The 27,380-nt window shown below is 47.4% G+C and overlaps 1 protein-coding gene across 1 annotated transcript in view; it reads left to right on the top strand.

Moving 5' to 3' along the window:
* Positions 1 to 27,380, top strand: part of IBSP (integrin binding sialoprotein) — a 64,611-nt gene that overhangs the window by 21,992 nt on the left and 15,239 nt on the right. The window contains exons 3-5 of the mRNA XM_085635354.1: positions 10,462 to 10,518; positions 10,890 to 10,961; positions 24,091 to 24,135. Coding sequence (XP_085491480.1) covers positions 10,462 to 10,518; positions 10,890 to 10,961; positions 24,091 to 24,135 — 174 coding nt within the window. The remainder of the gene's footprint in view (positions 1 to 10,461; positions 10,519 to 10,889; positions 10,962 to 24,090; positions 24,136 to 27,380) is intronic.

Consider the following 27,380-nt stretch of genomic DNA (forward strand, 5'->3'; position numbering starts at 1 on the left):
ACTCATGTGATATTTAATCCTTTATATGCCCTCCTTTACTTTTAGTCCCCAAGATCTGTACTCCTGCTGAGGCGGGAAACAACCTTTACAACGCAGTCATTACATCGCACTACCTTTACAAAGCAGTCATTACAACGCAACATCCTTTACATCGCATGCCATTACAACGCAGTCATTACATCGCATGTCACTACAACGCATGTCATTACAATGCATGTCACAACAAGGCATACCATTACAACGCATACCATTACAACGCATAATTTACCCTTACACTATCTGTTGGACCCGGCCCTTCTGGCAGGTTCACCCCCGAAACTTTTTGCATTTTATGGGTGACTTGGTGTAATGATTTTTGGTTTCTGCGCACTTTACCTCTGTGTCCCAGGGTAAAGTGCGTGCGTGTGTGTTGAGGTTGGCCTGCCCTCCCATAGGAATGCATGGGGGAATGTATGTGTCCTGGTAGTTCCTGATGTGTGTGGTGTGCAGGCCCGTGTTTGGTATGTGCGGACTCGTGTGATTGAATGCTGCGCGATGATGTGTGCGGCGTGCATGTACCTAGTGTGGAAGTGCCACTTCTAGAAGTGGGCACTTCAGTGTGCAGTATGAAATGTGTGGCTTGTCTGGCGATTGGCTGGTGGAGGTCATGTGATGGGCTAGGGAAATCCCCAGAGTCAGGATGAGTCACCCAGTGGTGAATGGGGAGATCAGCAGCTAGATGGGTGGGAGGAGTACACCTGGGTCCTGAATAGGACAGGGCTTTCCCCACACACTGCTGGCTCCGGCCCCTGTGGTGCGTCTGATGACCCTGTCTTGCCAGTGAACAGGGAGAGGGGCTGAGCAAAACAAAGTGCTCAGGAACCTGTTGGAACTGGTTCGCCCCTTCCCTGCACCTTGCAGACAAAGAATTTACTGTATAAAAAGGGGCTGTGTCCCCTTACATTTGGTGTTCTCTTGCAGGATCCACTTGAGGGGGGCCTGCTGCTGCTGGGTGCCAGGAGAGACCGCCACTGGGGACTGCCTCCCTGCTGGAGGGCCCTGTGAGCTGGCCCCTGGGCCCAGTCTTTGCCCCCCTGCTCTTTGCAGACTTTTTTGGTTGCTGAACTTTGCTTATAGCGCCTGGGAGCGCTTTCTAGGCTTTATAGCGCTGTGAGCGCTGTTTTGCTTTATAGCGCAGCGAGCGCTTGAAATCTGAAAGCGGGTGCCCACCCCGCTTATTTGTTCGAATTACGAGGGAGCCTACCCCTCTCAGTGCCGAGGAAATCACCGCTGCAGCCCGGACCGGAAGTCAGGCGGACTGGGGGCGGGCCTCCGGGACAACCGGAACTGAGAAGAGGAGGGCGGGAGCCTACCCCGCCTCCTACTAAGCGTCGCGGCTACTCGGAGCCCCAGAGCAGGCAGGAGCCTACCCTGCGCCCCGGGGCGCTTGGCCCAAGAGAAGAGTGTGGCCAGAGCTTGTGCGGAGGGGGCGCGAGGCACGTTGTCGGTGCCTGCCCCTCCGCGGTGCAAACGAAGTCTCGGAGTCCTCCCGTCCGCCGGAGCAGAGAAGGACGCGAGACAAGTGCTGCCGGTGAGTGGGGGCTCCTCCCGAGAGGGCGACGGAGCAGCCGGGTTGGTGGCTGAGCGCTCGGGCGCTCCAGCGGGGCGCGCATTATTTCCTGGAGCGTTGGTGCGCTCCAAATTATTGGTCGAAGAGCGCACTGCCAAAAGGGGGCCTGTTATCTTGCTGAGTCCCCCGAGAGGGACTCCAACGTCGGAGGCATTTCTGTTGCACCCCGAGCAGCCCCGGAAGGCAGCGGGCAGCTCCCACGACCGGGGGCCTTTGGACAGAGCCCCGTAAGGCTCTAGGGGGCGGTGGTTGTGTTTATAGCCCCGAGGCTCCAGTTGGGGAAGGCTCACGAGCCCCAAGAAGGCTCCAACGACGGGGCATTGCAGTTCAGAGCCACGAGGGCTCTAGGGGGCATTTGGAATGGACAGAGCCCAGAGAGGGCCCCAGAGGCACGTCGGTGCCTGAGTTTCGTTCCACAGCTGCCCAGCACTTAGTGGGCAGCTGCAACGTTGAGGTTGGGGATAATTACGTTTTGCTCTGCGCAGCTGGCGCAGCCTGACTGGGACAGAGCGTCCTAGCCCCGACAAGGCCAGTTGGCCCAGGGACTGCCACAGGTGGTGGCTCATGTGAGTTTCACGCTAATGTTCCTACCTGCACCTCTGAATGTATTTTTGATGCATCATGTGTTTACCTGCCCGGCACCTCTGAATGGGTTTATGCGTCATGTGCCATGTCCTACACCGCTGAATGTTTTATGCATCATGTGTAATGTGTGTTTACCCCTACAGGTATTGTGATACTTAGGTGGTTGTTTGTTTTCTCCTAGTACAGGTGGTGCTAGTGAGGTCCTAGTTCCCTGCGCAGTATTTTCCTAAGGTGGTTAGGGTTGCGTAGGTGGTACTTTCTTGTTACCAGTAAGTACTGGTTGTGTGCTATATATATGTTATTTTTGTGCTACAGTAATTTTATATTTGGTGCTAAGTGCTAAATATCTAAAAGTGCTAATTCTTGACAGTGGTCCATGTGGCCCTGTCCCCTGTATATATAATCCCTTGTAAATTCTGCCCGTGCCTGTTGGCACATTGTAAAGTGTGTGTTTTTATCTAATGTGTTTTATTATAATACAAAGGTTATTTTTATAGAATACCTTGTGTGGAGTTTCTTTTGTGGTGGGCCTTGGGTGTTGTTGCTGGGTGCGCGCGCAAACGCTTTACACATCGCCTCAGAGATAAGCCTGACTGCTCGTGCCAAGCTACCAAGGGGGTGAGCAGGGGTTATCTTTGGCGTGTAACATCCTTGCCCTGACTAGAGTGGTGGTTTCTGCCTGGCTTTGGCGCAAGCCCTAGCCAACCAGAAATCCCAGTTCTAACATTGGTGATCAGCGGTGGGATTTGGACGTGTGTTTGCGCTGTACCGCAGCAGCGACTGGCTACACTACAAAACTCTGCATTAGATAACCACATTTTAGGGATTATTGTTTTTGAGTTCCATTATTTCCTCTCCTAAAGGTGTCCTTTGTGAATCATGTACTCCTGTGCTAGCTCAGACACTCAGGTTCCTTGTTTTAAACTCTTCTCAGGAACGTCCGCCAAATTGGAGCCAGCTTTTAATTTCTGTAGTCTGCTTAGGTACAGTAGGTTGGAGTTGGTAAGGTTCTGTGAGGAGAGGGACATAGAGGTGGGTGAGTCAGATACCCAGTCCAAACTGAGGGACAACCTGATCCGATGGCAAAAGGATGAGTGGGAGCGAGAGCGCAGTGAGGAAGATAGGGCCCGGGCCGCACGCCGAGAGGGTAGTGGGTCTGTGGGGAGCCCTGAAGATTCAGAAGAGGAGGAAGGTTACCTGACAGGGACGCCAGTAGAAAGTGAAGGCCCCATAGATAGGGAGTCCCTTGCTGGGTCCAGTGTCGGGAGCAGCACCCCATCCCTTTCCCTGTCCCCAGAGGAGTGGATAGATAGGAGGGAAGAGAGGGAGCATCAGCTGGCCATGGAGAAGCTCAGGTTAGAGCATGCCAGGGCGATGGCGCAGCAGGGGGTGGAGAAGAAAAAGTGTGAGACCGAGAGGGTCTTTGCGGAGGAGAGGATGGCGGAGGCTGAGAGGGCTTTCGCCAGGGAGAGATTAGCTCTGGAGGGTAAGTTGTCCCCAGAGCGCAGTGGTAGTTTTCTGGATTCCCCAGGGAGGGTGGAGTCCAGTGGTGGCAGCGATAGAGAGCCCAGTGCAGAGAGTCCCATTCCCACTTCCCAGAGTATGGTACCTGTTTTCCAAGAGGAGGAATGTAGGTTGAAGTTCAGGGGCAGTAAGAAACTGCCTCACCAGTCTTGGAACACGTTTGTGGGTGAATGTGAGGATGCACTGGATGATTGGTTAAGGGTACACACGAAACGGGCTTTTGACGGACTGTATGCTCTGATTATCAAGGAGCAGCTGCTTGGTAGTTGTTATCCCGGGTTACGCCAACACCTGTTGAGGTATGGCTCTTTTTGCCCATGGGAGCTGGCAGAGGAAGCAGACCGTTGGGAGGGTGCCCAAGGTTCTGATGAGGTATGGGTGAGTGCTTCCAATAGCAGTGGCTCAGGGATCTTCCCGTCTTGGATGGGGGTGGAGGCTCAGAGTAGCCCAGCTAGGTCCCAGAGTAGTGAGAGGGGTGTAGGGGCTCACGGCCTATCTCAGCGGAGTAGGAGTCAGTGGGTGACTTTGAGTCCCCAGAGGCCCGAAACCCAGTCTCAGAACCTGGATGGTTTCTTAAGGGAACACCAGTTTGGGGGCCTAGGCTGTCCTGTTAGGTCACTTGAGGAAGCTCGCCTAGGGAATGGAGAACCTGGAGTCTCTGTAAATGGAGCTCCAGTGGTTCTGGTGTCAGGCAGTACCGCTCCGGTAGGTGAGGGTACAGAAGTCCGGTGAGAGGAGTGGCATGGGGCTGTGTTCCCCGGTGGAGGAGCCATTGGGTCAGGGACCAGCCGGTAGGGCTGAGTCTCCTAGAGGTGACCATGGCGACTACACGTCTGTCCTGGGGGATCTTCGCGCACTGTCAGGTGGACAGGGGGCGAGAGATCTGCGCCAGGCAGACTGTCATGCAACATATGAGGCATATGTTACTCTTGGGGGGATACTGTGTGAGTCCCCAGAAGTCCTGGAGTGCCAGGCAAGTATGCGACCGAAGGTTCTAGACCAGAGGTTGGGAGGCCAGGTTCAGGATCAGCCTGACCTGAAGGGTAGGATGACTGTAACCAGTGTCCTGACCGGTTCTTCTTCCGGAGGTACCGTCCCAGTTGGTAGGGAGCAGGACTCTGGAAGGGGGTGCAGAGGGTGGGAGAGCCCACCTCTGACCCCGGTGCAACCTGAGGGGTTAAACCCTAGGTTGGGAGACCAGTACTCAGGGAGGGGTCCTGAGCTGGTGGGAAAGTTGATTTCTGAGGGTGCCTCTCAGAGGAGGAGAGGACGGAACCCTAGAAGGAGAGGTAGGGGGAGGAGAGCCTCGCCCGTGACTGTTGGTCAGCTTGAGGGTACGGACCCTGGGCTGGAAGATCAGTGGATGTTTAGAACAGCCCTGATGAGGGGAAGAGTGGAAAATGGTCACTATGTGCCAGGGGTTACTACCCCCACTCTGTGGTTAGGCAAGGACCAGTGGCGCCTAGATGGCCTAGGGCCTGGTCCTGGCCGCGGACAGCTGAGGAGTACCAGTGGGGTAGCCCAGTTGGTCCGCCGAGTTCTTTTAGAAGGAATTCCATGGGTTTAGAGTGGCGTAAAACCGGAGAGTGTCCCTGCCGTTGCGGGCCTGCGTCCGTGTTTTGTCGCCCAAAGCAGGGAAGACCTTCACGGTGGTGATTGGTCTACCCTGCGTTTTGGCTGGAAGGGGGTTGTGTTGGACCCGGCCCTTCTAGCAGGTTCACCCCCGAAACTTTTTGCTTTTTATGGGTGACTTGGTGTAATGATTTTTGGTTTCTGCGCACTTTACCGCTGTGTCCCAGGGTAAAGTGCGTGCGTGTGTGTTGAGGTTGGCCTGCCCTCCCATAGGAATGCATGGGGGAATGTATGTGTCCTGGTAGTTCGTGATGCGTGGGGTGTGCAGGCCCGTGTTTGGTATGTGCGGACTCGTGTGATTGAATGCTGCGCGATGATGTGTGCGGCGTGCATGTACCTAGTGTGGAAGTGCCACTTCTAGAAGGGGACACTTCAGTGTGCAGTATGAAATGTGTGGCTTGTCTGGCGATTGGCTGGTGGAGGTCATGTGACGGGCTAGGGAAATCCCCAGAGTCAGGATGAGTCACCCAGTGGTGAATGGGGAGATCAGCAGCTAGATGGGTGGGAGGAGTACACCTGGGTCCTGAATAGGACAGGGCTTTCCCCACACACTGCTGGCTCCGGCCCCTGTGGTGCGTCTGATGACCCTGGCCTGCCAGTGAATAGGGAGAGGGGCTGAGCAACACAAAGTGCTCAGGAACCTGTTGGAACTGGTTCGCCCCTTCCCTGCACCTTGCAGGCAAAGAATTTACTGTATAAAAAGGGGCTGTGTCCCCTTACATTTGGTGTTCTCTTGCAGGATCCACTTGAGGGGGGCCTGCTGCTGCTGGGCGCCAGGAGAGACCGCCACTGGGGACTGCCTCCCTGCTGGAGGGCCCTGTGAGCTGGCCCCTGGGCCCAGTCTTTGCCCCCCTGCTCTTTGCAGACTTTTTTGGTTGCTGAACTTTGCTTATAGCGCCTGGGAGCGCTTTCTAGGCTTTATAGTGCTGGGAGCGCTGTTTTGCTTTATAGCGCTGCGAGCGCTTGAAATCTGAAAGCGGGTGCCCACCCCGCTTATTCGTTCGAATTACGAGGGAGCCTACCCCTCTCAGTGCCGAGGAAATCACCGCTGCAGCCCGGACCGGAAGTCAGGCGGACTGGGGGCGGGCCTCCGGGACAACCGGAACTGAGAAGAGGAGGGCGGGAGCCTACCCCGCCTCCTACTGAGCGTCGCGGCTACTCGGAGCCCCGGAGCAGGCAGGAGCCTACCCTGCGCCCCGGGGCGCTTGGCCCAAGAGAAGAGTGCGGCCAGAGCTTGTGCGGAGGGGGCGCGAGGCACGTTGTCGGTGCCTGCCCCTCCGCGGTGCAAACGAAGTCTCGGAGTCCTCCCGTCCGCCGGAGCAGAGAAGGACGCGAGACAAGTGCTGCCGGTGAGTGGGGGCTCCTCCCGAGAGGGCGACGGAGCAGCCGGGTTGGTGGCTGAGCGCTCGGGCGCTCCAGCGGGGCGCGCATTATTTCCTGGAGCGTTGGTGCGCTCCAAAGTATTGGTCGAAGAGCACACTGCCAAAAGGGGGCCTGTTATCTTGCTGAGTCCCCCGAGAGGGACTCCAACGTCGGGGGCATTTCTGTTGCACCCCGAGCGGCCCCGGAAGGCAGCGGGCCGCTCCCACGACCGGGGGCCTTTGGACAGAGCCCCGTAAGGCTCTAGGGGGCGGTGGTTGTGTTTAGAGCCCCGAGGCTCCAGTTGGGGAAGGCTCACGAGCCCCGAGAAGGCTCCAACAACGGGGCATTGCAGTTCAGAGCCACGAGGGCTCTAGGGGGCATTTGGAATGGACAGAGCCCAGAGAGGGCCCCAGAGGCACGTCGGTGCCTGAGTTTCGTTCCACAGCTGCCCAGCACTTAGTGGGCAGCTGCAACGTTTAGGTTGGGGATAATTACGTTTTGCTGTGCGCAGCTGGCGCAGCCTGACTGGGACAGAGCGTCCTAGCCCCGACAAGGCCAGTTGGCCCAGGGACTGCCACAGGTGGTGGCTCATGTGAGTTTCACGCTAATGTTCCTACCTGCACCTCTGAATGTAATTTTGATGCATCATGTGTTTACCTGCCCGGCACCTCTGAATGGGTTTATGCGTCATGTGCCATGTCCTACACCGCTGAATGTTTTATGCATCATGTGTAATGTGTGTTTACCCCTACAGGTATTGTGATACTTAGGTGGTTGTTTGTTTTCTCCTAGTACAGGTGGTGCTAGTGAGGTCCTAGTTCCCTGCGCAGTTTTTTCCTAAGGTGGTTAGGGTTGCGTAGGTGGTACTTTCTTGTTACCAGTATGTACTGGTTGTGTGCTATATATATGTTATTTTTGTGCTACAGTAATTTTATATTTGGTGCTAAGTGCTAAATATCTAAAAGTGCTAATTCTTGACAGTGGTCCATGCGGCCCTGTCCCCTGTATATATAATCCCTTGTAAATTCTGCCCGTGCCTGTTGGCACATTGTAAAGTGTGTGTTTTTATCTAATGTGTTTTATTATAATACAAAGGTTATTTTTATAGAATACCTTGTGTGGAGTTTCTTTTGTGGTGGGCCTTGGGTGTTGTTGCTGGGTGCGCGCGCAAACGCTTTACACATCGCCTCAGAGATAAGCCTGACTGCTCGTGCCAAGCTACCAAGGGGGTGAGCAGGGGTTATCTTTGGCGTGTAACTTCCTTGCCCTGACTAGAGTGGTGGTTTCTGCCTGGCTTTGGCACAAGCCCTAGCCAACCAGAAATCCCAGTTCTAACACTATCCAACACTTACCCTACTGTTGCACTCACTGGAGTGGGAATAGCAATTTTTACCCCTACGCCATCCAACATTTACCCTACTGTTGCACTCACTGGAGTGGGAATAGTAATTTTTACCCCTACACTATCCTACACTTACCCTACTGTTGCACTCACTGGAGTGGGAATAGTAATTTTTACCCCTACACTATCCAACACCTACCTTATCTGCAATGTAATGGTATGCGTTGTAATGGTATAATGCGATGTAATGGAGTGCGTTGTAAATGTAGTTTCTAAAAATGCGTTGTGATGGCATGCGATGTAAAATCATGCGTTGTAATGGATGTTGCGATGTAAAAACTGCGTTGTAAAGGCATGTGATGTAAATGTGTGCGTTGTAACGAGTACTATTCGCTGACGCAGACGCTTATTTCCAGTTTTTGACGCTCAATACTTGAATCAGCTTCCTGTGCATTTGAGGTCCTGAGATCAGCTACATCTTTCATAAAAGCTTGGAAGACCTGGTTCTTTTCTGCTGAAATGTATGCTCTCTTTCTGTAGTTTCAGGCTCATCAGTACCAGGACATCTTTTTATGTATTTTGTACACTTTACAAATCACAGCATCATATCAGAGTCAAAATCACAACTTGACATGATGTCGGTAATAATAATTTAGCACTTTGGTCAATGAGGCCTCATCCTGTAGATTATGTAGGTTGCCAGCAATTTTGTATCGGTGCCAAGTAAATTTGCACTAACATTTGTACTGATGAGCATGGATAGAGCAGCATTTGCATCAAATGACTAGGGCAAAAAAGACAGGGGTTGTTTGCTAATGTTTTTTGTAGGCGCTGATGTGGCAGAAAGTGTCAGCATGTACTACAAAGCACTGCACACATTTATTTATTAAAAGAATGTGAATGTAGGGGTCATTAAAAAGAGGGAAAGGCTATGTGTGGGAAGCAACACAGAGCGAGAGTGGAGAGTGTGGGGTAAAGTTTGAGGGGAAATTATCAAAAGGGAGAGAGTGCAAAAAACACATTCACTCCCATGATGTGCATACAGAAAATGAAAAAAGGAGTTCCCTGAATGCAAGCAAAGTCTGCAGTGGAATCATGCAAGTCAACCAATCAGAGCACTCTGAAACTGAAATGCTCTTGAGTGGGACATATACATGAATAGTGATGAAAGCCATTGAATTAGTAGCAGGGAAAGGCGATAGATAACAAAGCCATCCAATCATGATCAAGGGGCTGACCAAAAGCCCACCCAAAAGCCTACTAATGTAAACTGGAAACTATAGATCAGGCCAACAGACAGCTAAATCTGTTTGTGCCCAAAACACAAATAAAAAAAGAAAATCTATAAAAATGTTCATTCATTTAGGCCCTCTTTACAAATGGCTTGGTTAATTTTGAATTGTTCAGTAATGTCTATTACCACACATATTGCAATTGACATATTGCAATTAGAAGCTGTCTTTCATCACTAAATTTCAGCAGGTCAAATCTGCCAGATTGCATTGAAGAAAAAATACCTGACAGTTCCTGGGACAATCATATTTTGGTGCTTAACACTCTAAAATACACTTGTCCTTGTATTTATCTGAAGTTTATCTGGGGACGTTAGTCCCCATTATCGAGGGCAAACTTTTAATAGGGAGACATTTAATGGGCCCCATTACTGTTGGCCCAGTGGAGTTAGATTTTATTGGTTCCGATAAATTGTGTCCAAAAACAGTAATGTAATGAAGCCAGGGAACAGTAATTTTTGACACAGCAACTATGCATATTTAAATGGAAAATGTTTTGAATTCGGCAAACTGTTGCAAATACCAACAATTGTTTGGCTAATAAAGTATGGCCAAAACATGTATTTGGTAATTTACAACCATTTTTGTGAATCAGCACATGCAAGTCTGAGAAAGGTTAAGAGAGATGAATGGAGAGGTAGATACAGAGATTATTCTGCATTGAGAGAAAGCTGAGACTGGTGTATCTTTACCCACCAAAATAAAATTAGAGTTGGACTGGCATATAAGACAATCTGGCAGTGCCCTATCAGCTGGTCCGACAGATCAATGTTTGGACTTGTTGTTTTGGCTGTTTCAGGGCCTGTTTTATGATGGGGGAGGGGGCAATTTGGGTTGCAGATTTCTCTACATTACCACAAACATTGCCTGCAGCAGGCAAAATTGAATGTTGTCTCCCATACCTTGCAACCACTTATACAGGCCACCTTTTTAGCTATCTGATTCGCTAATGGGGGCCCCTTTTAATCTGGTGCCCGGGCCTATTTCTGTTACAGTCCGACCATGATCCAAATGACTTATTGCGCCCAATCTCATTATGACCCGCTCAGCAGGATGTGGTGTGCAGTGCTTTAAAAATATATTGCGCCTACAGTCTAACATTTTCTCACACACAGGCGAGGCGCTTCAACAGAGGAAGAGGCTGGGACTCGGATGAATCTGATGAAAGAAGGGTAAGCAATAATTGGACACGGTGTCCGCTCTGGGGATCAGGGCTCTTTGGTGCAGCTGAGTTTTACTCCCACACATGTAAGGCATTGCATGCCCCCATACCGGGAGAGCACTGTGCAACAGAAGGGCAGCCAGGCAATACAGAAGGAGTAAGAGAGATACATAGGGTGAAGGTGAACATTAAAGAGACTGTGAAAGTGGGTTTTCCAGGGGCAAGTATTAGTTATGGAATGCACACTTTACAAAATGATTTAGGCACCACTCTTTACTTTAGAAAAAGGAAGTAGGCTCTACTTGCTTGTATATGTTTCACCATCCTAATTCTATGCAATGCTTTAAAAAAATAAACATTATGTTTTTGTTATTTATTTAGGTCTACAGACCTAGACAGCATTATTTTTCCAAACATACATATGCCCGTGTACCAGTAAAGCAACCAGTTAAGGTAAGAACATCTACTGCTATGAAGATATCTTTTTTCCACTATTCAAAATCTTTAAAAGAATCAGAAAAAAATACTCAAATTTTATTAAATCTCTTATGTTTCATAGTGATCACAAGAGTGCTTAAGATGCGTTGGGAATTCATATTGGGGACACGTGAAAGTCTCTGCTCGGGCTTAACCATCAACTGAATTGCCCAAAAATTCTGAAGAATTTCAATGGAGCTGGCAAGCACCAATTTTTTGATGCATCATGAGACGATTCAGTTTGTGTACCACACACATATAAATATGCTCAGGCAATGCTCAGTATTCATTGATGTTGTGCGTTGTCTGTATATGCCTTTTCTAGGGAAACTTTGGCAGTAGAGCAGTGTGTCCCATTGTTTATTTTAATGCTGACTCCATAAATTAGCGAGCGACTATCATAACTCATTAGATTGGCCGTAGGCAGATCACCTCCCCAGATTGCCACATCTAGTGAAAAGACTTATCCTTCCTGTGTAGCTGGTTTACTCAGGAATTAAATGCCCCACAAGTATTCTATTGAATGACAATGGGGACAGAATTACAATCCAACTATTAGGTTAAAATGGAGGAAACTCGACTATACTTATAAGCGTGCAGTTAGAAGTGCTAAATTCATGTTTTACTTTTACAAAATATTCAATTTTTTCAGTCATTGAGGAGCTAAGTGATCCACGCAAGCATGCACAGCAAATGTTATAAACGGGTAATCCTTATGCAGAATGTTTGGGAATAACATCTTTACTATTAAGGCATCCTTTTAACAGTGATCTCATTCCATTTCTCCCACCTTCTCATCCAGATGTCCACTAGACTCTCTCGCTCACTTCTATCCAGTAAAATATAAATGATTTTACTACTTTAGTTCTCGAGCAATTCTGGATCACCACTGCCTCCTCAGCTATATGAAAGAAACTTGCTGTTAGATTACAGCTGACCAGGAACAATTGTCAGTGCGTACCTTTCTGGTGGCCTGGTGCCTGAATATTTTGAAACTGAGTCACCCCCATCAAAACACACCTCCCTTCCATTGAGCAATTGGAAATGGTAAGGTTCTCAGCCAGATAAGTGGCAGTGCCAGTTTTGATTGCTTTGTAGATGAAACACCTGAATTTAAGGAGCGTGCTGGCCACAGGAGCCAGTGGAGCTCGATCAGGGTGAGGGTAATATTGTAATATTCCTTCAGGCCCTTGATAGTTGTGTAGTATGCCCTTCATAAAGGTCTGTGTGGAGTCTAGAAGACCACGGGGGAGGGTGTAGCCACCACTCCATGCAAGAGTGTCAGGGCTTGAACAGCACTTCTGAAGTCACCTTAGGGGAAGAAGGGTTTCACCCTTCTTCATTAGAAAAATCTTAGTTTTCTTTGCAATGTGTTCTTGAGGGTGAGTTTGCTATTCAGGATAAATCTGAATAGCGTGGCATTGGTAAAAAGTTGAGACTCTAATCTGTTGAGAGTAAAGTCATTCAGCCAGGTTCCCATGCTGTTGCTTTTTGTTTTTGGTGGATGATATCAATTCTGTCCTTTTGGGGTTGAGCTTCAGATGGTCCAAAAATGCACATGAGGTGTTCGCTGCAGTTTGCTCCTTAAGAAATTTGGAATCCTGTATGTTTGGAATCCTGTATGTTTGGAATCCAGAGATTGTAGTTTGAATGGAACAAAGACCCGATTCTGACAATTCCAATGTTAGTAGGTGGTCTCAATACATCTTTCTACTTGGTTACAGATTCAGTAGGACTAGTTAGACTTTCACTCATGCTTCTGATGAGGGCCATGTGAGGAATCTGCCCAAAGTGATTCCCCTATTTTATTAATTTTAATTCACACTTAGAATATATCACATGGCAGTCCATTGACGATAGTATATTGACCTGCACCCAGGCTCAGCACTGGAATATGTATAAAGCTGTATAGTCTGTCAAATGGCAATGACGTCATTCTTTCCTTACTTTTTGGTCTATGCATGTCAGACCTCTATTGCATGCCTCAGTTAGAGGAATTAGACACATGGTTTCTCCAAAAATAATGTCCCTTCCCAAATAGTGAAATGTTGAAACCCCTGGTACTAATGAACTTGAAACAGGCAGTGCAGGGTGTGAAACAATAGCAATGCATAATGTATCTGGTACAGGTGGCCTATCTAGTTCCATATCTGTGGATATTTAATGGCACATTCATACTTACTATCCAAGATAAGCTTTTCATAACCTACTGTGTCATTGCATTCTAAACCATTGAAGCCCTGTGGCAGCGCCATGTCACACAAAGAAATGTGCAGGTTGACCCTAAGTCATTATTTTTGATCTGATGATGGCTGTTGACTTTGTGTATGCAGCGAGTATGTCCTTGGGCCTGAAAAGGCCATGTCGGAAAACAGAATGAATTGATGAAATAATCACACCTTCCTCAGGATTTCCTCAGGATTGGAGGAAATTAAATGACTAACATCTATAATCGTAGCTGCCAACTGACTCTGCCCAAGACTTCAAAAGGATTGACAAAAAATACATGAGATGGGTGAGGGAGCTAGTATGGGCTTGTTTGGTCTGATAGCTAGGAATGAATAGACCTGCACGTACTTACTGTTTGAAGAATGTCTCTTCCAGATTTTCTAGCATTCTGAAATTGGGGTAGTACCAGAAGGTGCTACAATTGTGCTGTAGTTGAGATGGGGTGATTTAGTAGCCAAGAGTAGGGCTTAGGGTTTGAGATGAACTAGGGTTTCTGGAATATTTATTATGATTTCAGCTACTCTCTGTGACAGGAAATATATTACACAGTTGGGAAATTGGGAGTGATAGCGCTGGTATGTAACTAATGATTCGTTTAGAAATAGCTGCTAAAGGCAAGCTACTTGTATTCACTAGTTTGAGCTCCCTGAATCCTCAGAACAAGACTAGAAAGGAGAAAAGAAGAATATAACACTGTCTGCTGCTGAGAAGCATCCATGTGTGCCTGCTGGAGAAATAACCCAAAAGAATGTCCCAACATTCAAGCTTGAATCTCTCTATGGATATATGGGCAGGAGTCTGCCACTGCAGGCCACTGTCAGATCGAGATCATACCCCCTAGATGTAGGTCCACTCAAAAGATGAGAAGGTCTTGATTGAGAGAAAGCTTCTAGCAGCTTGGGAGGACTCCCTAGTAGCTGGTATGTTTAGAAAGCTTGGAGGACTCACTTGATTGTGTGCAGAGTCCTACAACTCCTTTCAAGGGATCTGAGGTGGCTGGAATGAGTACTGACACAACAACCCATTCTATACAGCTAATCTAAGTGGATTGGGTTTTCCATAGCTTCTCCTGAAAATTTGAAAGCTATAACATTGGTGTGACAGCCTACACATCGGAAAACCAGCAGTATCATCACAGAGCTTGACTGTAGCTCTCAGGTAATTGACATCTCCTCAGCCCTATGCGTACCATTGACCATCTAAGATCCTCTAAAGGACACTGTTGATGTATGGCTGCTGCTCTGGTGAGGACACTTGCAATAAAAGAGTACGTTTTTTAAAAACTTTTTTTTTAAATAGCGTTGTGCCTTCTCTCTCTTATTGGGAATTATGTTTACTTTGAAAAACCTTTAAAACCCTTACCTGTTTTTCTTCTGCTTTGTGACATTTTCTCTTTACATGCGTTTTATTTCAATTAAACGTGTAGTGGACTCTTCCATTATTAATTTGTTTTAACAATCTTGTTTGGTTGGTTTATTACACACAGCACACAAATGCAGTCCCTTTGGGGATTGATTTGCTGGCCACGTAAAGTTCTCAAAGTGAACCAGTGTAATCCTTAATGAAGATTGATTGTTCTTATGGATATTTCAAATAAGGCAATGTGAGAGCTCAGGCAAAGATCACATAATGGCTGTGACCTCGCTCTCTCTCTCTCCCTCTTTCTCTCTCTCTATCTCTCTCTGTTTCTCTCTCTGTTTCTGTCTCATTTTCTTGATTCAACTACAATAGTTAATCCTCAAATAGTCAGAGGAGTGAATCCTTATACCCTTCCCAGCATCAATGTTTAACTGATGCACTCTCTTCAGTGAAGGTGTGATCTATCGGATGTTATGCCTATGCCTTATTTGCATAATCTGGTGCACCGCCTTCGTCAGCTGTGGGTGCACACAATAAAGAGGTACCACTTTGCAGACAGTGACAGTGCTGTCAATAGCTAATATGGCCACATGTGTTTTCCATTGTCACTCTAGGGCCTTGATTATGTCTCAGGCAGAGTGGCAACCTAGGGCGGGATACTGCTCCTCCTGATCACAACTGGTCCGGTGTTCCCATACCCTGATTTTCTTATTTTTCAGGTATTGGAACACCAGGCTCAGTTTTGCTGTCAGAGTCAACTCATCCATTGAGTCCATTACCACTGCACCAACTCCAGACTCTGGGCCTCACTTAGCTCAGGGTCCGTCCACAGTACCCTGAGGCTAACTGCTACTTAGGTGGCGCAGTGAGGGGAACACCCAGGGCACATGACACAAGACCTTCCTTTTACTGTACAGTTGTGTGCCCATGCTACCATTCTGCGCATGACAGTCATCTGCCCAAGGTCAGCAGCAGCCTAATGCCCATTGCTGATTTAACCTCAAAACAGGACATTGGTATCCTTGGATAGAGGACATGCCGCTATCGGACATTTCCATTTTTACAGGACTGTATTGAGACTGCTGCCCATGGCACAAAACAAAAGAGTACCATTCCCTGAAAATAAGTGCTGGTGGACCTCCACTCCTCCCCTTTTCAGGCCAGCAACCAGCGGCATAAGTTAAACGCTGGTGCCATTGTCTTCAGGGCAGGGGTCGTGGCAGGAATGTTTCTCAATTCATGTGTATAAACTCTCACTTTTAATAAATTCAGCTCACTAAGGGCCTCATGTAGGTAAATAAATTTTACCGTTTCTTAAATACCGAGCCGTACCGAATCGGTAAATTAGAATCGGTAAGTTATATGTAGGTAAAAATTCGGTAACAGTTACCGATTCGGTAACATTCGGTAATCACGAATCGGAATTCACCGAATCGGTAAATACCGAGGTGGTATTTACCGAATCGGAAAATACCGAGGTGGTATTTACCGAATCGGAAAATACCGAGGTGGTATTTACCGAATCGGAAAATACCGAATCGGTATGTACGGAATCGGTAAATAAAATCACATGACTTGACGAAACAGCTAATCCTGTGCAACCACAGCCCACCCAACCAGGAAGTGGCCACACCCAGGCAGGTGTACATAATTAGCCGACCCTGGAGAGGCTTGGAGTGCAGAGGAGAGGCAGGGAGCCGGTGCCTGTGCGAGCGGGAAAACGAACATCATGTCCAGCCAGAGAACACAGAGAGACGGAGGGGAAAGGAGGAGGAAGCTGAAATTTAGCCCCAAGGAACTCCAGGTGCTGGTGGAGGAGGTGGTGAAGCAGCACCAGAAGCTGTTTGGAAGGCAATCCCTGCAAGTGCCTGAGGCTGAAAAGCGCAACATATGGCTGGCCATCCAGGCCCAGGTGAATGCTGTGGGAGTGACCCACAGGGACATAGAGGTCCTAAAGAAGCGCTGGTATGACCTGAGGATTGTAACCAAGAGGAAGATGGGCGACATCCAGAAGGAGGCCAGCCAGACTGGAGGTGGAACCAACAGGGCACCAGCCCTCACCGAACTGGAGGAGCTGGTGGGGGCCACAATCGAGCAAGAGAGCGTCGTGGGTCTTGGGGACGCCGACAGCTCTGCCAGAGCCGCCACACAACAAGGTAAGACGAAAGCACAGCAATGTAGCACCCCCTATCCCTATGCCACATCCCCCATTGTGAAACGAGAATCACACTGCAGTCCACACGTGTCAGTGCAGACAGGCAATGCATTCCGGGAGATGTAGTCAGGGAAACACCAACCATGACGTAAATGTTACAGGGCAACAAGGCATGTCACGCACTCGAGGCACAAGGAGACAGAGGACATTTTGGAATGTGAAATTATTTATTGTGACGCTTTCAATGCAGCCCTTCGGGGACACTGAGCCAATGTTGTATTTCTGTCCACAGATGTGACATCATGCAGGACAGGGCATGCCGCAGGAGAGACGGCACACCGGCCACAAATATCACCTCTAGCCAGCACAAGTTCAGACCAGGGAGCAGGCCCACTGGCAGCCGCACCACCAACACAGGCAGCCTCGCCGCAGCCAGAGCCAGCATCACCTCACCCAGAGCCAGCATCACCTCACCCAGAGCCAGCATCACCTCACCCAGAGCCAGCATCGCCACTCATGTTTGAATCACCGGCCACATCTCCGCTTGCAGGTGTGGGAATGAGGAGGCGTCCAGCAGCCAGGCTACGAGCCTTAGACACCTCGTCAGACGACAGCATGGGCCCTGAAGAACTCACCAGGCCCCAGGAAGGGAGCCATGCCACTGTGCCCCACACCTCACAGGCAGCACAGACGGGAGCAAGAGGGCGCCGCAGGTCGCGTGTCCAGAGTCCACCAGCACCCATTGACGGCCATGGTGTCTTCTTGGGTCTCGAGGGCCAAATGTTGAAACAACAGCGCCTGCAAACAAAGGCAGTCATGACAGTCCAGAGGCACATGCGGGTGATGAAAACTACATTAGTCAACATGGACAATAACATCAGCGGCATGGCTGCGGGCATTCGGGACATGTCCCAGTCAATCCAGCAGTTGTGCAGCAAATTAGATGCTGACATCGAGGCACGGCGCCGGGAACGGCAGAGAAGGGACACTACCAACAGGGCACTCAACCGTCTGGCAACTGCGACTTCTCTACTGTGCCGGCGCTCTGTGACGATGCAGGAGGGCCTAACACACTGCTGCAGCGACCTGTCTCGGGGGATGGTGCAGGTGACAAGTGCACTAGGGGTGCTATTTACTAGTCAGGCGTCGACAACTGCTGCAGGGGATGCTGCGGAGGGCATCGACACCAGCAGCAGGAGCAGCATCACACCCCCCGTCCCAGAAGGACGCAGGAGCAGCAGGCGGCTTGGGGTTGGCTCTAGTGAGGATGCACAGGCCGTGCCATCCACCACTGCAGCGCGTATGCGCAAACATTGATGTGGCCCTGCTTAGCCACTTCCCAATGGGTGACGTAACCCTGGACATACTCCTTGTATAGATGGTATATTGCCAGATTGGCTTGTTCATGTGTTCATGGCGTGGTGCCACATTAAAACTACGTCATGACTAATCACAACTGGCTGTGTCCCCTTACTTACTCAGAAATAGTTGCATGTGATCTCTGTCCGTCTCTCTCTCCCATCGATTGCAGTTGGCACTCTAGCTGCGTTGCCCTGTGGCTGGCCTGACTCCTCCTCGTTGTCCTCAAAATATGTTAGTTCCACATCTGTACCTTTTTTCGTGGCAAGGTTGTGCAGCATTGCACAAGTGGCAATAATCTTGCAGCAGGTGATGGGTGTGTACTGGCGTGCGCCTCCGCTCTTGTGGAGGCAGCGGAACCTGCTCTTCAGTAGTCCAAACGTGCGCTCCACCACATTGCGTGTTGTTTTGTGTGCCACGTTGTATCGTCTCTCACTCTGGGTTGCTGGGTGTAGGTAGGGAGTGAGGATGAATGACCGGCATGCATATGCACTGTCGCCTAGATGAGTTAAAGGGAAACATCAGTCACATGCCTCTTTACACTATGATTTGCAGGTTGCAAGGGGCGTCACTGTTACTCACCTAGCAGGTATCCCTCTCCAAATTCTCCGGCACTCAGTCGTGTGTAGATCCCACTATTCTGGAAGATGTACGAGTCGTGGGTGCTCCCAGGAAACTTTGCCACAATATCTGTGATGATGTTCCCTGCATCACAGATCACCTGCACATTGATGGAGTGGGTGGACTTCCTGTTCCTGTAGATGTGCTCTGTGTCAGCTGGTGGACAGATTGGGATGTGTGTACCATCAATACAGCCGATGACATGGGGGAACTGTGCCATGTGATAAAAGTCTGTTTTTGTTTTCTGCAGTGCAGCCTGTGTGTTGGGGAAGCTGATGTAGTGGTGCATTCTCTGCATCATGGCATCCAGGAACTTCCTGAAGAAACGTGACAGGCAACTCTGGGATACACCACCCACCGCAGCTATCACCACCTGATAACTGCCGGATGCCAGCAGATGTAGGCTGCAGAGCACCTGCACATGTGGGGGTATGGCGTGCGCCCTTCTTATTGGCTGGTCCAGGAGTGGGTGAAGGTCCCTGATTAAGTCCATGATGGTTTCGGGGTGTAGCCTGTACCTCTCATGTATCTCTGCATCAGTCAGCTGGAATAGTGTGATGCGCTGTCTGTAGATGCGTTCCTCCCGTCGCCAAACCCTCAGTCCTGCTGCCTGTAGACGTAGGCGCCTTGCAATGACATACATAGCGGCCATGTTGTCCACGCTGTTGCATTTTGGGATTGCTTATATGCACTGTTGATGGTTACCACCTGCTTTCAATCCGTGTTAATTACCGACTCTTATTTACCGATTTTCTTGGATTTCTTAATTACCGAGTGCTCCTACATGTCATTTTAATTTTTACCACTTCATATTTACCACTTCATATTTACCGATTCGTTAAGTATGTATTCGGTAAATCTGATTCGGTATTTTAGAATTCGGTAAATATGATTCGGTATTTACCGCCTCATATTTACCGAAAAGTCGTTTTTGGACTCCTACATCTCACTTGTCTGAATACCGGTCGGTAACGGCATATTTACCGAAAATCGGCCGTTACCGACCGGTATTTGGCTACCTACATGAGGCCCTAAATCTGATATATTTAGGTAAAATGCTTTAGTATGTTAAAAAAAATTATTTTTCAGGTCACCTTTTCATATTCCATCATGGTATTTGTTGTAGGATTTTCCTTCCACAAAAAACGCAGTTAGAATGAGTGTGATGGGTGCTGTGAGTTGAAAGGCTGTGTTCCAGATGTCTCACATGCAGATTAAACAGGTCACTAGGCCTGCAGGTAATCAGTGTGTGCCAAACTTTATTGTTGCCCACTGTTGGTTCCTTCCTTCACTTGGGTCTATCCTGTAAGACACGACATGAGGATCCCCCTGAAACGACAGTCTCGGGTTCAGGCTCAACTTCATAATGTTTTAACAGTGAAACCACACATAGAGCTAAACACCTGTTACTGCAAATTATTCAGAAGTGAGGAGAGGAGACAGCTGCAGCCCTCCTATTGTCTTCCCCCTCTTGTGATGACCAACAAATTGCTGCCACCCGCTATCTCAATGTCCCCATCAGGCTGCCCTGTCCCCCAGCCACTGAAATTAATTGAGTTTTGTTAACTCCTCTCAGGGCCACTGTATAAGGTCCCCAAAAACAACCTGATCAATGGCATTGGAATTCAGCATGCCCGCTAGTATGATGTCACCGCTGTAGCACAGGCCTGCAGGTCAAAGAAGACCCTGCCCTGCTGGCACATGCTCAGTGGGCCATGTCCAAAATCCATCTCCCCATCCCAGAAAACAAGACACTGATTCGGCCACCTTATCACAGATCAGCACGTAGTAATTTCTTTCCACCTTCTCGAAGTGGTTTCTCCTCTACTTTCCTCTCCTCGCAGGGTAGTTGGTTAAGAGTTGATTGGCCCTAGGCCCGCATGGCACAGAAGGACAATGCATGTAAGTGGGGTAGTCAACCAGACCCTTTTATTAGCAGGCTCGACATCACTCCTGATGCTTGTGTTGGATGGGTGTGGGTTGGGTGTGAGACCAGCCCTCAGGGAGGGGCTGAAACAGTTAGGTGCCCAGCAGGGCACTACAGTTCGGTGATGCTCTTCGCGCTCAGTAACAGCACCCGCCCCTGTTCACCTACCCACCAACCTCTGACCTGCAGCTTTACCCCACGAAAATGTAATACATACACAAAGCAGGGGGTAAATGCACCAGGAAACCCGTTTGTTATTTTGGTCGGAATGGAGATAAGCATTCACATTTTTCTTGGTAATATTGTGCTTGCATCTTATTCTCCTTTCAAGGCAGAATAAGGCAAAATTGATTTAGTTGTAGGGATACCAGTGGGAAATACTATTTTTGAACACTAACCTAATTATGAATCACTCGAACTTATAACCTATGCCTCCCAACAGCAATTTTAGCATGTAACATAGAGGACATATCCCCCTTCCACAAACAGCATGTCTTCAGCGTTCTCTGCTCTAATTTAATTAATTGGAGCAATTCAAACCCTTTCACTTTCACCCTTCCTTCTGACTGTCCACGTGCAGCTTGTGTCTCCTCTCAAAAATTTCAAAACATGCACGTGCTTCTTTTTCTTCTAATACTTTTGGATTTTAACTTTATCGAACAATGCACTTACTATTTCTTGTTCTCTTGTCATTGTTCCATCTCTGATCAACTGCTCATTGATTGAGAGCTTTGTAAAGCATAAGCTGCTACCCCACACGATGTGTTCAGGACCCATGCATTAACTCACAGGGCTACTCGTAGAAAAGAAGATTGTAAAGTGAAGTGTTGAGCTTTCAGAAGCTTCCTGAACTGCTGATATGATGCTATGGTTCGGAGAGAAGTCAGTAGTTTATTACACTTGGGTCATAAGTACGAGTTGAGGTGCTGTTTATTGCACCTGATAAATAACGATACCAAGGGGAAAGGTATTTATCGGGTACAAGAAATAGCACCTATTATGAGTTTCTAGGGGATAACATGCAGATGTTGGTGTTTATTGTACCAAAACTGGATGATACACTAAATAGCTTATGATTTTCCCCTGTTAAATTTCGGTAGGTTTGACCTGCGGAAATATAATGAAGGTTGTGGTATTTTAATGCATCCAATAATTATCAAATGTGTTAAATAATACTCAACTTGTAATTCCGACCCCTGCACAAACAGAGGTTTAGCCAGGTGTCGGAAAATATCAACTCGTAATCAGGTCCTGAGTGGTGGTTAGAAATTGAAAGAATCTACCTCATTGAGGGGCCTTCCTTATTTGAGTGACCATAGCGAGATTGTCCTTGGCCGATCAGAGGTTCTGATAGAGCACTGTTGTAAAGAGCTTTTTGCTCGTGCGTGGTGTGCTATTAGTGGAATCTCACACCTGTGAGATTCAACTGCGTTGTCTGAGTGTAGACATTCTTTGAGGGGCAGTTGACCACTGGCCAGCAAGGGATGAGTCCGCTCCTAGTTGGTGCCTTCCAATAAAGTCACTTACCTGTTTGAATCTTTGTTGTCGCCTGAGTTTTGTTCACAACATATTTGGTGACAAGCTGGCCATTGAGGTGTCTAAACAAAAGCAGCCTGTGGAAAGTTGTTACAGGCAGAGAGTGCAACTGCTGAGGTGTGGAGCTAGAGAAAGTTTTAAAGGAGGATGGGGTAGGAGAAGGTGCTGAATGCAGCCAGCAAGTCCAGTGAAATAAGAAGAGCAGGGTCTCCATCACTGAATCTAAACCTGATTTAATTTAATTTAGTTCTGTCACTAGAACACATTCTGTCATGAAACTAGCTTAGTAGCAGAACTGATTAACATTGTAGTAATTCGAGGCTTCTATGAAAGCAGAAATGTGGGATTTTATATGGGATTCCAATATGTAAGTAGGAGCCATAAGCAACGATATAGACCTTAAATTGGACATAAACTTGGGATTCACAGAAGTGGAATAATTGTTAAATGTTTCCAGATGTCTGTTACTGTGCCAGGGTTGAGAGACAGTTTATATAGAGAACTGAGTGCAGGGGTAAAGAGACAGTGGCAGGATTTAAGTAACTTGACCGGGTAATGATTGGTTATGGCACCAAACTTTCTGAGATGCAAAAAATTCTTCAATGGGTGTAAAATCAATGAATAACATATCACGTGTACTGTTTCTGAGACTGGCCTTGTATGATGCAATGTGGACCAGGATGAAAGACTATAAAAGAGAGCTAATTTCATTATTGATAAATTCAGGGAGTTTATCACACAATAACTGTGAAGCAGTGCATGATTTATGGCAGCATGCCTGACCCATAGCATTTTTTAAAAAAATTAAAAGCCTAGAGATGTTATTTTGGCTTTTGTTAAGTTTGTTCATAAAGAAATGGATTCTAGACCCAGTAGATTAGAGTCGTTTTGTTTAAGGATGATGCGATATGTTGTCTTTCATAGGCACTTACATTTTTGCTTCTTTTCCCAAAGGCTTTCTAAAAACCTGTTTGGGTTGCGGCGTGTACACTGTGATTTTATAGGTCTTACAGATAGGGATTCATCTAAGGATCTTCCAAGCCAGTTATTCAAGGAAGTGGCTGCTACATATAATTCTGAAATGATAAGGTGATTGAGAGGTGAGCTTTGGTTGTCTAGCAAGTCCGCAATCTTGATCGGAATCATCTTGGACCAAGGCCTCCCATGCTTAGTAGTGACCTCTGTGTGAAGCCAAGGATTTAAGAAAGTTTGATAGTGAAAAAAAGACGGCAGAATGATCTGTCCAAGCCAGTGGGGGCATGGAAGGGGTGGAAATAAGCTCTAGAGTATGACCTTTCACAAGCATATTGTAACAAATTATTTAGGATTAAGTGCTGATAGTTGTTTAGGAGAAAAGTCTTGATTTTCCCCCATAATCCCCCCGATCTGAGGCTGGTTCTATACCCGGAAGCTGGAACAAAGAGGGGTTATGTCCAAATTTGAATTCCAAACTGTGTGCAAAGTTTGCACATTTTAATTGAACCTGCTGTTCATCACAACACCCTTTCTACAGGGTAATTCAGTGGAAGGGGGGGGGGGAGGTCGGAATGAGGAAATGTCCACGCTACCTGAAATTCCTTGTTGTGAATGTCCTGTATGAATAACTTTGCTGTCTACTCATTTCATGAAGTGAGCAGTTATCCCAGCAGACTGACACCAGATTTATAGAAAATGAAGAGGCAAACTGACGTTGTCTAGCAACCATAGTATTCAACAGGAGGTTATTAAAAGTGGAACTTACTTTTTCTTAATCTCCATTTGCATCTGATGCCCTTCTATTTTTGGACTCCATAATTTCCTTCCGAAGTTGTTCTTCTTCACTAACATCCAGGCCTAATTTTATCACATTATCATTCTTTGTTTACAGATGCTAACTACACAAACATAATAATTTCATATTTTATTTATATCTTGTTTAGGCCAGAGCTGACTCTTCAGAAGAAAACGAGGATAGCTCTGAGGAGGTAGGTAGCTTCTTCCTGACACAATGTTCATGGCATGCATCATAGTTGTTTTGAAAATTTATGAATGCCAGTTTATTTTAGATCACAACAATCTTATATACTTTTTCTCAGTTTTACTTAGTTCCAATGGGCAACACTTTGGAGTTTTGTGTAAAAAAACATGTTAAAACCAACAACTCTTGTTACACTGTGTTGCATGTTTGGATTAGTAAAGCATGTATTAAGGACAGTTTTTAGTCAGATGTATTGTGTGTTACACTATTGGATATAATGTCCTCAGTAGTGAGGAGTGTAGGGGTCTCTTTAGTAGGTGTATCTATACAGTTTATGCACCCCATCTGTGGTCCAATCATTCAGCACTTCTTGGTGATATTTCTGGTGTTCTCAGCGTCATCTTGTGTAGTTCTATTGAAGCATCATTCTTCATATTTAAATAAAAACTAAAGAAAGCATTAAAAGACTAGATTGGGATCAAGTTTACATCCTCCCACTTTCCTAAATCGTGGTAAGGCCTTAGGAGCCTGCTACTGGTGGCACCCATTTACTGCAATAGACCTGAATACTGAGGGCCCAGTTCACAAAGGTAAACTTAAATCTGGGGTCTAAGTTTAGACCTGAAGTCTAAGTGTAAAGAAGTCCAAGGGCCCAATTCTAAAAGGAAAGCATTGGCCTGTTTACCTTTATTAATCAGGCCCTGACTATTTTAGAGTATTGAGAGTGTTCCCAGAGACAACATTCTATTTTGCCTGGAGCCCTGAAAATCATTGAACAGCTCCTGTATATATTCTTGTAAAACTCCCCTGTGTCATTCCGTTTACTGTTTTGTCATTCCTCGAGCCCTTGGCACTCACCCCAAAGACAAGGTTTTATAACTAACTGAAGCGGTGATCTACATTTCAAATCCTAAATACAGAAGTCACTGTGTGTAGTCGAACTAGTCTGCACATCTCCACCTCTGCTGAAGAATAGGGCCTGGACATCCTTTGCATGGAGCCTGGGAATCCCGGCACCCCATGACCCCAACATTATAATGTGAATAGGCAACAGAAGAGCAGTTTATCCAGGTAGAGTGCTCCATAAGCAATCACCACCTGTGTGACTGACAAGCATTCATTGTCCTGGGCACAGAAGTAGAAGGGACGATTTCAAAGAAGCTTCTGGAAAGTAATAAACAATAGATTTTGGACACCACAGCCAGCACTCTTATAAACAAGAGTGCCTTTCCAGGCACTTTGGTGTTTCCGTCTACTCATGTGTCATTCGAAATGGTCTTTTAATGTGGTCTGCAATATGGCGGTTAGCAAATCGCCAGCAGTCGCCTACTGTCAGCTGAAAAGAATCAACTCGCTAGAAGTTTGTTGACGTAAGCAGCAGAAGAGATCTGGTTACTGTATAGAGCTGCTGATGTTAGGATTTGGGAGTCAAGGTTTGAATCCCGGCCTCGGTTCAGCAATCTGTGAACCTAGGCAAATCACTCAATCTCCTTTTGCCGAACAAATGTGTAATGCAGTGTTATTCTGTTGTAAAACGCTCAGTGCTTAATTTGTAAAATATTAGGTGCAGGTGCTCAAAACATCTTTAGGAGGCGACACCCACTTCCCCCAGCTCCACCTACTTCCTTCACTGACTGACGAAGTACAACACTTTCCCAACTAGACAAAACTAACAATGTCGAACAGCAGATTGCCAGACATCACTGACTCACTCTTTCAGAGCTGGCATTACCACAGGCGGTGCCCAATGCAACAAACATTTTGGTGCCTCCCCACCCCTCCAATGACCTCCTTCTCTATGGATTCACTTACTACCACTCTCCAACTGTGCCCCTTATCTCTCCTTAGTTCCTCTCTCACAAACATTTCATTTGTTTTTATGGTACTACTCATACCGGTGCAGGGTGTCAGAGCACTTAATACCACAGACCCATTGAACAGAGACAATGAATCACCCTAGGAAATGTTAAATAAACAATAAGGATTACAAGGTGTAGGATAACCTCATCCATACTGGTAGGCAGTACATTGTAAAAGTGCTCTGGAAAAGCACTCAGGATTTAAAATCTGCCACAGTAATTGGGGTTGTCTTTACTGATAAGAATGCATTTCCACCCAAACTAACTAACAACAGTTTGAAGGCCAATGCGTGGATTACGATTGTAATTTATGAGTTGCAAGTAACCAACGGGTATCTTTTAAAAAAGCACTAACCCACTGAACTAATCACTTAAAATACGATTTTGTGATATGCAAGATACTCATTCTTTGAAGCATATATGTTAGCCCCATGTGCTACTGGTGAGTTCAAACTTGCACCAAACAAAACTCTGATCCCACTGCAGCAGGAACATTAATCACCACGTTATCTTTGGCTTACCAAGGAGTCACTGACAGTGGTGGGTAAATAATGCCTGCTGCCTCGGGATGCTCGATGTAGCTGTAGTCTGTGGAGTCATTGACCGTGACTGGCATAGCCCCCAGCAACCCTTCAAGAGCAGGAGATGGCAGCACATGTCAAGAAGGTCACGGATGTTCCTTACTTGAATTTGTCCGGGGGCAGTAGCAATCCCTTGTGGCTCGGGCTGGCTGCGCTAGGAATCTCTAATGAAAACATCCTGCTTCCATCAACAGGAGTGGGCGCCTGGTGTGTAGCAAAACAGAAAGTAGTGCCGAATCCATGTGAGCGTGGCCCGACCTGCGCAGAGCAGATTCTGTCTCCGCCTCTATGTGAGAATGCACCGGATCCACTTGTCCTAGAGGCTGAGGTCGGTCCTCAACAAGGCAGATTTTCTCTCCTATGTCCGGTGCCAGCCATTTCAAAGACACACTTCCCTAATGGGTGTTACTTTGCAGGGCTGCCCAAAGCCCAGTGAGTGAAGATATAATAGCCCCGTCCCTATGAAATAAGTGCCGGTGCTGAGCATCAGAAAGCACCGGCACAAATTAAGCCTATCCAGGTGGCATGAGTTTTGGGGACGGCCTTCCCCCCTGCACTTACATGCGCCCCCCGGAAAAACAGTGCGGCAAAGAATGGGACCACCACGAGCGGAAAAGAGTGCAGGTTTAACCATTCACGCCAATAGCTGGTAAGTGCGGAAACTTTCTTTGGGTAAGTCATAGAGTTTCAATGTGCATCTTACAATGATAGGCCAAGGCAGCCGCAGATTGCGGGCACTTTTTTGTTTGTCGATTTGTGTTGCACTGATGCCTGTTTGATGAGAAGTATGCTCCCTATTTTCCTAAGTGTCT

This window comes from Triturus cristatus, chromosome 2_1 (genome assembly GCF_964204655.1).
Source record: "Triturus cristatus chromosome 2_1, aTriCri1.1, whole genome shotgun sequence".
NCBI lineage: Eukaryota > Metazoa > Chordata > Amphibia > Caudata > Salamandridae > Triturus > Triturus cristatus.